Source organism: Gekko japonicus, unplaced genomic scaffold, assembly GCF_001447785.1.
Source record: "Gekko japonicus isolate JY-2015 unplaced genomic scaffold, Gekko_japonicus_V1.1 scaffold210, whole genome shotgun sequence".
Lineage (NCBI taxonomy): Eukaryota > Metazoa > Chordata > Lepidosauria > Squamata > Gekkonidae > Gekko > Gekko japonicus.
This window is the reverse complement of record NW_015168658.1, coordinates 263871-276136: the sequence shown is the minus strand read 5'-3', so window position 1 is coordinate 276136 and position 12266 is coordinate 263871. Positions and strand designations below refer to the sequence as shown.

The following is a 12266-nucleotide window of genomic DNA, read 5'->3' as shown; positions in this document are numbered from 1 at the left end:
TCCTAATGAGGGGATATTGATGACAGAACAGCGTTTCGAGGACAGCGTCGGATGTTCGGCCGCGGGCGGACGAGGTTTCCGTCCTCGCCCCCTCGGCCTGCTGCTTCCACCCTGCTCGGTCTCAGGCGCGTGCCCCCGCTTTCCAGTTATGGATTTCTTTTCCAGGACAGGGATCGAACCGTCACCTTTTGACACTTTTCTATTCAGTCAGTCTTTTGACAGACAGGGACAAGAATATCTAGGCTGAGATGGTCTGGGGGGGGGAGTTTACAGCTGGCTTTCCCCCTTTTCTTTTACGATTTGATGTTCAAATAGAATCATGGAGTCAGAAGGGATCATAGAGGCCATCTGGTCTCCCCCCCCCCCTGCTCAGGACTCCAGTAGGGTTCCCAAATCGGGCCGGGGGGCAGGGAATCCCCCGCTTTGACGGCCCGATTTTTGACGGGACGAAAATCGGGCCCGGGGGAAACCCCACCCCCGCGTGCGCGTCACCCGGAAGTGACATCGTACACTGGGGGCGGGGCCACGCCATTTGAGGGGGAAACTCTTTGTTTTGGATCCCACAGGTGCCGTGGCCCTGCCGACCACTAATACTCCAACACAACACATTTGTGGTCAGAAAAAATGTGTGGCTGCTGTCAATGCTCCCTCTAAGCTGTGGAGTTTTGTGAGCAAAAAGTCTACTTTGCGAGCTACTGGCATGAAAGCTGTGAGTGAGCAATATGGCTACTGCATAAATTAGTTTGCTCTGGAGCCCTCCCTTCCTGAGCTAAGGCAAAAACATGTGAGCCGGAGGCTAAAAAACTGTGAGCTAGCTCACACTAACTCAGCTTAGAGGGAACACTGGTTGCTGTGTTACCATAGAAGGTGTGCCTGGCTCCTTCCAGTCTTTATTTATTTATTTATACTTATATTTATACCCCACCCACCCTGTAAACAGGCTCTGGGCGGCTTCCAAAGACGGCAAAATATGCCGATTCCACATAAAACCATAAAACATTAAGATAGCATAAAACATACTTAATATATCAACAGTAAACATTAAGATGCTCGCAGTATTAAATGATCTTAAAGTGGATGGTGTGCGTTTTCATTCCGGTCATCTTCTGTTCTTCAGGCCAGTCCTGTGGGCCAGATTTGAATGGCACCATCGGTAGTGGGCCAGTCCAGTATTCCCAATGTACACATGGGATCGTTGGTGGCAACAGTGGTGGCGGTTCCTGTTAGAAAGCCTGGCGGAAGAGCTCCATCTTGCAGGCCCAGCGGAACTGTGAAAGGTCCCGCAGGGCCCTGATGTCCTCCGGGAGCTCATTCCACCAGTGAGGAGCCGCCACCGAAAAAGCCCTGGCCCTGGTAACGGCAAGCCTCGCATCCTTGGGGCCCGGAATAGTTAGACGCTGTTGTACCCTCTGGGTGCTCTGTGGGGTCTATATGGGGAAAAGCGGTCTTTCAGGTAAGCCGGACCCTGGCCATATAGGGCTTTAAAGGTAAGGAGAAGAGAGTTTTACTGAGGGCTGCATTTGATTAAAATTTTGGTTTTCAGAATTACACGTGGGGATCCCTACACCCGTCGCTGCTAATTCCCCACGTAGCTCAGTGGGGGGGGGAGACTTCAGAAGGGGATTCCATATACCCCCAGGACCAAGCCTGGCACGTCTTCTAATGAGTCTGGGGTCTCCCGCTGCCAGCCCTGGCACAGCTGCTTCTGTCCTCTGTGGCCGCTGCCAAAGTTGGTGTTGTTGCCAGAGCCCTCTATGGTTGACCCCGGTACGGTTGCTGGTATGCTCCTCCACCGCCACGCCCCAGGTGCCAGCATCCTTCTCCTTCGGACTTTGGGACCAGGCCCACAGTGGCTGCCGGGATCTGCTGCTGGACTGGGCCGGAGCGGCTCCTAAAAGCGTCTGTCTTTGCATGAGCAGACAACGCTGCTGGGGTGACCTTGGGTCAGTCGCAAGTTCTCTCAGAGCTGTTCTCTCAAGGGCAGTCCTCGAGAGAGCTCTCTCAGCCCCACCGACCTCACAGGGTGCCTGTTGTGGGGAGGGGAAGGGAAAGGAGTTTGTAAGCCGCTCTGAGACACCTTTGGGTTGTGAAGGGCGGGGTATAAATCCAATCTCTCTAGAAATGCATTGAGGGGGATTTAAACCCCCCTTTATTTGTTGTTGTTTTTTATTTGTCAGTTTGGTGTAGTGGTTAGGTGCGCGGACTCTAATCTGGGAAAACCGGGTTTGATTCCCCACTCCTCCACTTGCAGCTGCTGGATGACCTTGGGCAAGACAAATATCGACAAACACGACCTAATCAGAGAAATCCTAGAACAAAGATACCTAATCAAAGATACTTCATCAACATTGTCTCTGGATTATATAACAACGTTTCAAAATTGGATCTTCCTCAGGAATATTCTGTAGTGTATAAAAATACAATTCGTAGAATATATGCAATGTAAACAATGAAAAACAGTAAAAAATCCAAATGCAGTCTTACTTACAGAGAGAAGAAGAAGAAGAGGATGAGGAGGAGGAGGAGATTGGATTTATACCCTGCCCTTCACTACCCAAAGGTGTCTCAAAGCGGCTCACAAACTCCTTTCCCTCCCCCTCCCCACAATAGACACCCTGGGAGGTAGGTGGGGCTGAGAGAGCTCTTGACAGAAACTGCTCTTTTTCAAGAACAGCTCTTATCAGAACGATGGCTTGCCCAAGGTCATCCAGCAGGTGCAAGTGGAGGAGTGGGGAATCAAACCCGGTTCTCCCAGATTAGAGTCCACGCACTTAACCACTACACCAAACTGGTACAAAAGCTCTCTTGCTGTTCTAGCATTTTCTTATGATTGGTAGGAATTTAGACTGTAATAAAGAGGAAGCATTTTTTGCAAGCCTTGTGGACTGCTTGATTTGTGGGTCAGACTCTCACGACTGTTTTCTTTATACTTGTTCTCTGACCTTGGGTCAGTCACAAGTTCTGTCAGATCTGTTCTCTCAAGGGCAGTCCTCGAAAGAGCTCTCTCAGCCCCGCCTACCTCACAGGGTGTCTGTTGTGAGGAGGGGAAAGGAAAGGAGTTTGTAAGCTGCTCTGAGACTCCGAGTGAAGGGCAGGGGGTATAAATCATATCTCCTCCTCCTCCCCCTCCTCCTCCTAATTTCAGATTTTTCTGGAAAACTGGGGAATGCCCCAAGTTTGAAAGATGAATCTGTTTAGCCTCCATGTGGCCCCGATCTGTGGATGTAACTATCCGCAGATGAGGGTGGTTATTAGAATATAAGATCATGTATGCTATGTGTTAGATTTATATTGCAAGCCTCCTTGAGCTCCATAAGGAAGAAAGGTGTCTAACAAGTGTTTTAAATAAACAAGCCGACCAGGGAATCGTTCCGTGCAGGTGTTGTTACATTGCGGGTTGGAAAAATGATGCTGGTTTAGCAAGATCCTGATCTTGCTGGGCTATTCTTGACCTGGTTCTCTTTTCAGGCTGAGAACAAAATACGCTTCCTGCCACCCCTGAATCTCTTTGTCTCGTCCAGGCCGCTGCGCACGTTGCGGAGAGAATGTCGTGGGGGAAGGAACGGGCTGCACGGCGATGGACCAGGTCTTCCACGTGGAGTGTTTCACCTGCATGACCTGCGGGAACAAGCTCCGGGGCCAGCCTTTCTACGCAGTGGAGAAGAAGGCCTATTGCGAGCCCTGCTACATCGTAAGTAGAGGGGTGAGACAGGGAGGGTGGACCAGCTCGCCTTGGGATGTGGCCCTGCTAGGCAGTCCTTCGGCTCAGGGGTAATTTTGTAGAAAAAGAGGTGCAGGGGCTCATTAGCATAACTTATTTGCATATGCCACACCCCTGACATCACCAGAAGTGTGTCAGAAGGCAACACCCACCGCTCAGGCTCCACTGGACTGTTTTGGATTGCTAGCTATTTGGGGGGGGGGGGACGTGCAGATCTGCCCTCACAGAGGAGGGAGAGCTTGTACCTGAATAAAACTTGGTCTTAAAGGTGCCACTGGACTGTTTTGGGCCAGGGGGAGCTCTGCAACTTACCTGGCTGCTTCTTGCTCTGACTGAGGGCTGCTGGGAGCAGGGGGTGGGGCCTGTCGCATGTGCCCGCCCCCTGGGCTCTTTACTGCTGGAGCTTCGCTCCTGTGCGCTCCTGCAGGAAATGACCCCTGCTTCGGCTCAGCATCGGTGATCTCTGCCCTGGGCTCCCTGTCTCTTCCATGTCTCGCGCTCCCGTTCACGAAACAGAATTTTCAAGTTGAGATAGCCCGTCGACAAGGAAAGGGGATTCTCACTGCGTCCCCAAGCGGAACGATTTATACTCTAGGACAGGGGTGTCAAACGTAAGGCCAGAACCGGCCCGCAAGCTACTGGTGCAAGGGAGGGAACAGGAGATTGCTCCGGGGGGGGGGGGGGTGAGCAGAGCCACTCCAATTGCAATCACTGGGGGTGTGGAAGAGGGAGGTATCGGGGTTATTTTGTAGAAAAAGAGGTGCAGGAGCTCATTAGCATAACTCATTAGTGTAACTTATTTGCATATGCCACGCCCCCTGACATCACCAGAAGTGTGTCAGAAGGCAACACCCACCGCTCAGGCTCCACTGGACTGTTTTGGATTGCTAGCTATTTGGGGGGGGGGGACGTGCAGATCTGCCCTCACAGAGGAGGGATGTAGATCTGTCCTTGCAGAGGAGGGGGAGCTTGTACCTGAATAAAACTTGGTCTTAAAGATGCCACTGGCCTCTTTTGGATTGCTAGCTATTGGGGGGGGGGACCATGTAGATCTGTCCTTGCAGAGGAGGGGGAGCTTGTACCTGAATAAAACTTGGTCTTAAAGGTGCCACTGGACTCTTTTCGATTGCTAGCTATTGGGGGGGGAATGTGTAGATCTGTCCTTGCAGAGGAGGGGGAGCTTGTACCTGAATAAAACTTGGTCTTAAAGGTGCCACTGGACTCTTTTGGATTGCTAGCTATTGGGGGGGGGGGAACGTGTAGATCTGTCCTTGCAGAGGAGGGAGAACTTGTACCTGAATAAAACTTGGTCTTAAAGGTGCCACTGGACTGTTTTGGGCCGGGGGACCGAGGGGGGGGAGCTCTGCAACTTACCCGGTTGCTTCTTGCTCTGACTGAGGGCTGCTGGGAGCAGGGGGCGGGACTTGTTGCATGTGCCCGCCCCCTGGGCTCTTTCCTGCCGCTCCTGCAGGAAATGACCCCTGGTTCTATTGCTTCAGACCAACCCGGCTGCCCACCTGAAGATAATTTTTTTTTGTTATCAGGCTGGAAAACAGAGTAGAACACAGGAGGTAACAGGAGCGATGCTTGGCCCATCAGTTTGTGGCATCTTTTTCTTCCCTCGTTTTCCCTCCACAATGGTGGCTTTTGTGAGCTGTTTCCAAGCCCTGCGCATTCCTAATGAGGTGACATTCCGTACCGGAGACGAGGGGCAGCTGACGGGGGGCCTAATTGCCTGGGAACATCCCCTGAACGTGGATCTTTCGGGAGCGAACAGGGGAGAGGACACTGTGCCTTGCCTCGCAGCTTAGATTTCCTCTTCCAGGCCCCGACCAGCCACATGCCCCGCAGAGCCAGGAGATCAAAACCTTCTTTGTTGTACACCTGTCAGCGGCGGTACACAGAGAGCCTTCAAACACAGCTGTCAGGTTTCAGACCCCCGCTTGAAGGCAACACCCCGCAGCCTCGGTCTCCTCCGCCTTCAACGGCAATGCAAGGCCAATTTTTTCAAGTTGACCTTCAGTGCGTTGGTGGTGGGCAGGGGCCATTTCGTAGAAAAAGAGGTGCAGGAGCTTATTAGCATGACTCATTAGCACAACTCATTTGCATATGCCACACCCCCTGACATCACCGGAAGGGTGTCAGAAGGCAACACCCACCGCTCAGGCTCCGCTGGACTGTTTTGGATGGCTAGCTATGGGGGGGGGGGAACGTGCAGATCTGTCCTCGCAGAGGAGGGAGAGCTTGTACCTGAATAAAACTTGGTCTTAAAGGTGCCACTGGACTGTTTTGGACCGGGTGGCGGGGGGGAGCTCTGCAACTTACCTGGCTGCTTCTTGCTCTGACTGAGGGCTACTGGGAGCAGGGGGCGGGGCTTATTGCATGTGCCCGCCCCCTGGGCTCTTTACTGCCGGAGCTCCGCTCCTGCGCGCTCCTGCAGGAAATGACCCCTGGTGGTGGGAGAGGAAGGCTTGTTGGAAAACATTTCTTTTATTTCATCGGGCTGGGCAGCAGTGGTCCCTCTAATCCCCCACCCCCACCCTGCTGAGCAGAGCAGTTCACACATCCTGAGCAGAATATAGCTAGTGTGGTTCTATGAAAAAAAAGCCCACAGGAAAAAAACCATGTCAATGCTCACAGGAAATAAGCCCACATGGAAATAAGCCCACATGGGGAAAAAGCCCATACATATAAAAGGAATCATTACCCGCTGAATATCAGGATAAACTTCCTAACTGTCAGAGTGGTTGAGCAGTGGAACAGTCTGCCTCGGGAGGTGGTGGATGCTCCTTCGCTGGACGTTTTCAAGCAGAGGCTGGACGACCATCTTCCGGCTATGTCGTAGGGCTATCTTTCGGCTGTGCTCCTGCAGAGGGCAGGGGGCTGGACTAGATGACCTGCAAGATCCCTTCCAACTCTAACATTCTATGTCTATGATTCTAAAAGCCCACGCTTGATAAAATCACAACACAAATTGTTGCATGTGAATATGACATGCTTTAATCCTGAAACAACAATGTAGAAGAAGAGAAGAGATTGAATTTATACCCCGCCCTTCACTACCCAAAGGAGTCTCAGAGCGGCTTACAAACTCCTTTCCCTTCCCCTCCCCATGACAGACACCCTGTGAGGTGGGTGGGGCTGAGAGAACTATGACACAAACTGCTCTTTTTCAAGGACAGCTGTGCCAGAGCTTGTGACTGACCCAAAGTCACATCGGCAGGTGCAAGTGGAGGAGTGGGGAATCAAACCCAGTTCTCCCATATTAGAGTCCACGCACTTAACCACTACACCAAACTGGCTGTAAAATCTAAGTAACACCTGTTCATTCCCATAAATGCAGATGAATGGTTATACACAATTATAAATCTATGGCGCTTTACATGAACATAAGAACATAAGAGAAGCCAATGTTGGATCAGGCCAGTGGCCCATCGAGTCCAACACTCTGTGTCACACAGTGGCCAAAAACACCAGGTGCCATCAGGAGGTCCAGCAGTGGGGCCAGGACATTAGAAGCCCTCCCACTGTTGCCCCCCCCCCAAGCACCAAGAAGACAGAGCACCACTTGCCCCAGACCAAGAGCCCCTATCTATACCTTGTGGCTAATAGCCACGGATGGACCTCTGCTCCAGATGCTTATCTAATTCCCTTTTGAAGCCGTCCATGCTTGTAACCTCCACCACCTCCTGTGGCAGTGAATTCCATGTGTTCACCAGTCTTTGGGTGAAGAAGGACTTCCTTTTATCTGATCTATGGTATTTTGCCATGTGGGCTTTTTTTCCTGTGAGTATTTATGACCGTGGGGTTTTTTCTGTGGGCTTCTTTCCGGTCACCAGCCGGTGTAATCTTAAAATGGGTACTGGGTGGTGCGAGACCCTGCCCGGCTCCGGATTGCTGCTGAGTGGGGCTTCCGGTGTTAATGAGCGGCCGCTCACGCTCACAGCTTAGAGGGAACATGCCAGGGCAGGAGTATTACAAGTCCCACATACAGGGGAGACCCGTGGCTCAGCGGTAGTGTCCCTGTTTTGCATGCAGGTTCCATCCCCAACATCCACACTTAATATTTATTCCTATCCCACCATTCTCCCCATGGGGACCCAAAGCAACTTACCGTAGTCTCTCCCCCCCCTTTTATCCTCGCAACAACCCTGTGAGGTAGGTTAGACTGAGAGTGCTGGGGGGGGCAGCAGTGGGAGGGCTTCTAGTGTCCAACTCTGGCCCCACTGCTGGACCTCCTGATGGCACCTGGTATTTTTGGCCACTGTGTAACACAGAGTGTTGGACTGGATGGGCCACTGGCCTGATCCAACATTGGCCTCTCTTATCTTCTTAGTGTGTGACTGGGCCCAGGTCACCCAGTGAGGAGGAGGAGATAAGATTTATACTCTGCCCTTCACTCGGAGTCTCAGAGTGGCTTACAGTCTCCTTTCTCTTACAACCCTATCCAAGAGTTCTCCAGGCCTCACCTAGAAGAAGAAGAAGAGATTGGATTTGTACCCCGCCCTTCACTACCCAAGGGAGTCTCAGAGTGGCTTACAAACTCCTTTCCCTTCCCCTCCCCACAACAGGCACCCTGTGAGGTAGGTGGGGCTGAGAGAGCTCTTGACAGAAACTGTTCTTTTTTAAGAACAGCTCTTATCAGAACTACGACTTGCCCAAGGTCATCCAGCCAGGTGCAAGTGGAGGAGTGGGGAATCAAACCTGGTTATCCCAGATTAGAGTCCGTGCACTTAACCACTACACCAAACTGGCTCTAACCCTAAGAGCCATCTTGATGTAATGATTAGGAGCACATACCCTAATCTAGGAGAACCGGGTTTGATTCTCCACTCCTTCACATGCAGCTGCTGGTGTGACCGTGGGTCAATCACAAGTTCTCCCGGAGCTGTTCTCTCATCAGTTTTTTTTAATAATAGATTTTAATTGATTTTCTACAAAGAACACAGTTCACAAGACGTGACAACACAGAAACAAGAGGCTTGTACTCATTGTAACTCTTCAATGTTTTACATATAGGGTGCCATTTTTTTTGTGCACCTAATCAAGTTAAATGTTATATACGCCAGGAACGTTTTAAGCTATATTACAGTTGTAATTTACTAATTATAATGTGCATCTTCGCAGGTACGCCTCAATTCACTTATAAAGTCTTGACCATGTTTTCTCAAGAGTTTCTTCTTTTTTATCTTGTAATAGCAAAGCTAATTTGTCCATCTCTGCCGTTTCTAATCATTTGTTTTTTCTCTTGATGGAACTTCTTCTTTCCTCCAGTATTTTGCATACAAAATCCTAGCAGTAGTTATAACATGTATGATCATATCTGGTTTTTTAAATCTTTGTGGTAACAAGGAGTTCTTGAAAGAGCTCTCTCAGCCCCAACTACCTGTCAGGGTGTCTGTTGTGGGGAGAGGAAGGGAAAAGAGATTGTAAGCCGCTCTGAGACTCCTTCGGGTAGTGAAGGGCGGGGGATAAATCCAATCTCTTCCTCTTCCTCTTCCTCTTCCTCTTCTTCTTCTTCTTCCTCTTCTTCTTCCTCTTCCTCTTCTTCTTCTTCTTCTTCTTCTTCTTCTTCTTCTTCTTCTTCTTCTTCTTCTTCTTCTTCTTCTTCTGTCCAAAGAGGGAAGAAGATCAGTATGTGCCCAAGGTTTAGTTTAGGAAACTGCTTCTTCAGCCCATATGACAAAATCGTAAAGATGAGGTCTCTGAGCACGCGCAGAAAGCCTTTTTTACAACCTCATCTATGGTTTGCCAGGCTTAAGTTTCCGCTCAGTCAGGCCCGCTTCAGACCCTGTGTCATGGAAACTGGGGGGGGGGGGGCCTGCCGTCAGTGGTGCTCGACCCGCGAAGGGAGACCCTTCCAGAGCGGACCGTGGCTGCTTCTCCCCCTCCCCTGCGAACCTTCAGGAGTCTAGAGGGGCATCTGCCACACGAAGCGCCCGTTAAGAATGGCCTGCGATTGTTCAATCTCATTACTTGCGCACTTCATTAGCCTGAGTGAATCCTTGGCGGAGATTCAGTCAACTTCCTCGGCTGGATGATAAAGAGGATGAGCAAAGAGACGCAGAGGGACGCTTGTCCTCTCGTCCTCCTTTAGATTTATCATCTTTATCTTTGTTATAAGGCATAAAAGAACAGGAGTTGGCTGCCTCTGCCAGCACGACCCTTTGGGCGCGGAGGGAGAGAGCGAGCGAGCGAATCGGGAATGCGCACGGCCCCTCTTGCTACATCTGCTTCCAAACCGGCCGGCGGCACGTGCAAAAATGTGCTTGTAAGAAACCCCCCACAACGGTTGTCAAGTTGTCCCCCTCCCCGCCCCAGGCTCTGGATAGCGAATATGAACGACCAGGGGTCATTCCGTAGAAAAAGAGGTGCAGGAGCTCATTAGCGTAACTCATTAGCATAGCTCATTTGCATGTGCCACGCCCCCTGACGTCACCGCAAATGTGACAGCCACAGAACATCCCGTGAAATAACTACGTTCAAGGTCTGCTACCACTCAAGGTTTTTATAAAGGCGTATGTTTAACACAATGCATAAATCAACATTACAATGCATGAAATAAACGTTCCAGTTAGCTTATGACATTTAACACTAAGGCTTGGGAAAATACACAAAAAGCCTTCCCAGTCAGACCGATGAATAGGCTATACACAGTCCATAGATACACTGTGGTCTTCTTGATTTTTTCTCAGTTGCCAACTTCCAGTTTCTGCAAGGAGGCTGTAACAGGCTGGCTGACTTCTCTTGTCGGCCGCGAGAGTTTCGACTATGTTTCTTCTTCAGAGCCAAATTCTTATGGAACCATACTGTTTAAACATTCTTCTTTCTCCCAAATGGGCTCATACACTCCTAGTGTATCTATGGACTGTGTATAGCCTATTCATTGGTCTGACTGGGAAGGCTTTTTTTTTTTTTTTCCAAGCCGTAGTGTTAAGTGTCATAAGCTAACTGAAACATTTATTTTATGTATTGTTTTTGATATATGCATTGTGTTAAACATACGCCTTTATAAAAACCTTGAGTGGTAGCAGACCTTGAACGTAGTTATTTCACGGGATATTTTGTGGTTGTTTCACGGAGTGCAGTATCTCTGTGGTCCCGCTGTATTTATTGTTATCACCGGACGTGTGTCAGAAGGCAACGCCCACCACTCAGGCTCCTTTGGACTGTTTTGGATTCCTAGCTAAGGGGGGGGGGGAACGTGCAGATCTGTCCTCGCAGAGGAGGGAGAGCTTGTACCTGAATAAAACTTGGTCTTAAAGGTGCCACTGGATTGTTTTGGATGGGGGGGGGGCTCTGCAACTTATCTGGCTGCTTCTTGCTCTGACTGAGGGCTGCTGGGAGGAGGGGGTGGGGCTTGTTGCATGGGCCCGCCCCCTGGGCTCTTTACTGCCGGAGCTCCGCTCCTGTGCGCTCCTGCAGGAAACGACCCCTGTGAACGACCAAAGCTCCCTCTAAGATGTGGAGTCTTGGGAGCATAAATTCTACTGTGTGAGCTCCTGGCATTAAAGTGGTCAGCGAGCTATTTGGCTCCTGCCTAAATACGTTTGCTCTGGAGCCCTCCTTCCTGAGCCAAGACAAGAATGTGTGAGCCGGAGGCTAAAAAAGACTGTGAGCTCGCTCGCACTAACTCAGCTGAGAGGGAACACTGCCTGGGACTTACGATTCAGGGGGTCCCCTTGCACTCATCGTCCGGCATCCCAGCCCTGAGGCCCACCCTCAGACCTTAGGATCAGGCAGGAGAGAATCCAGATCCTCAGACCGTGTTTCCCCCCCCAAAAAAAAACCCCTCCTCCCCGCGCTAGGTGCAGAATTAGTCGCTTAGCATGGAAAGCAGACGAGATGCAGCAGCGGCCCAGCCCTGCGTGGTTTGCATTGCAAATGCTTCGTCTCATGATTGTGCTTCCAATTAGCCGGTCAGGATATTCGCTCTCTCGTCCTCAATCTCTCTCTCTCTCTCTCTCTCGTCGTTCACCATTACTCGTCTCGGCTCCGGCACCTCATCGGCTTCCCTCTGCCCAAGATGCTAAAATTGCCTCATGGCAACCCCCTGTGAATCGACAGGTGCCGCCACGCCCACGAAGGCGGCTGTCTGGAACCCTCTCCAACACGCTGCGGGTGGTTTCCCTAGCCGCTACAGCAGGGCTTCCTCCCCTAACTCCTCACCAAAAAGACTCAGCTCCGGCAGAAGGGGTTCCCAACTTTTCTATGTCCCACACCAGGGCAGCCCTTCTGGGGGAAGACATCGCCATGGGGAATGGCCAGCCGCTCTCCCTACATGCATGAGGGTGGGGGTCCCCAACATGGAGGGGCCGGGGCTCATAGACAGAGCATCTGCTTGGCATGCCCAGATAAAACAGGATCCGGCAGGAGATGATGTGAAAGACTTCGAAGAAGAAGAAATAATAATAATAATAATAATAATAATAATAATAATAATAATAATAATAATACTTTCAATTTATTAATCGCTTTCCCCAGTGGGCTCAAAGCGATGTACAGTTACACATTTTAGACAGGGGACTAACAATGTTCATAGGGG

The 12266-nt window shown here is 50.6% G+C and overlaps 1 protein-coding gene across 2 annotated transcripts in view; it reads left to right on the top strand.

The window, feature by feature from the left end:
- Positions 1 to 12266, top strand: part of LOC107113843 (lipoma-preferred partner homolog) — a 430270-nt gene that overhangs the window by 373008 nt on the left and 44996 nt on the right. For both annotated transcript variants that reach the window (XM_015415237.1, XM_015415238.1), the window contains one exon: positions 3522 to 3691. In XM_015415237.1, coding sequence (XP_015270723.1) covers positions 3522 to 3691 — 170 coding nt within the window. The remainder of the gene's footprint in view (positions 1 to 3521; positions 3692 to 12266) is intronic.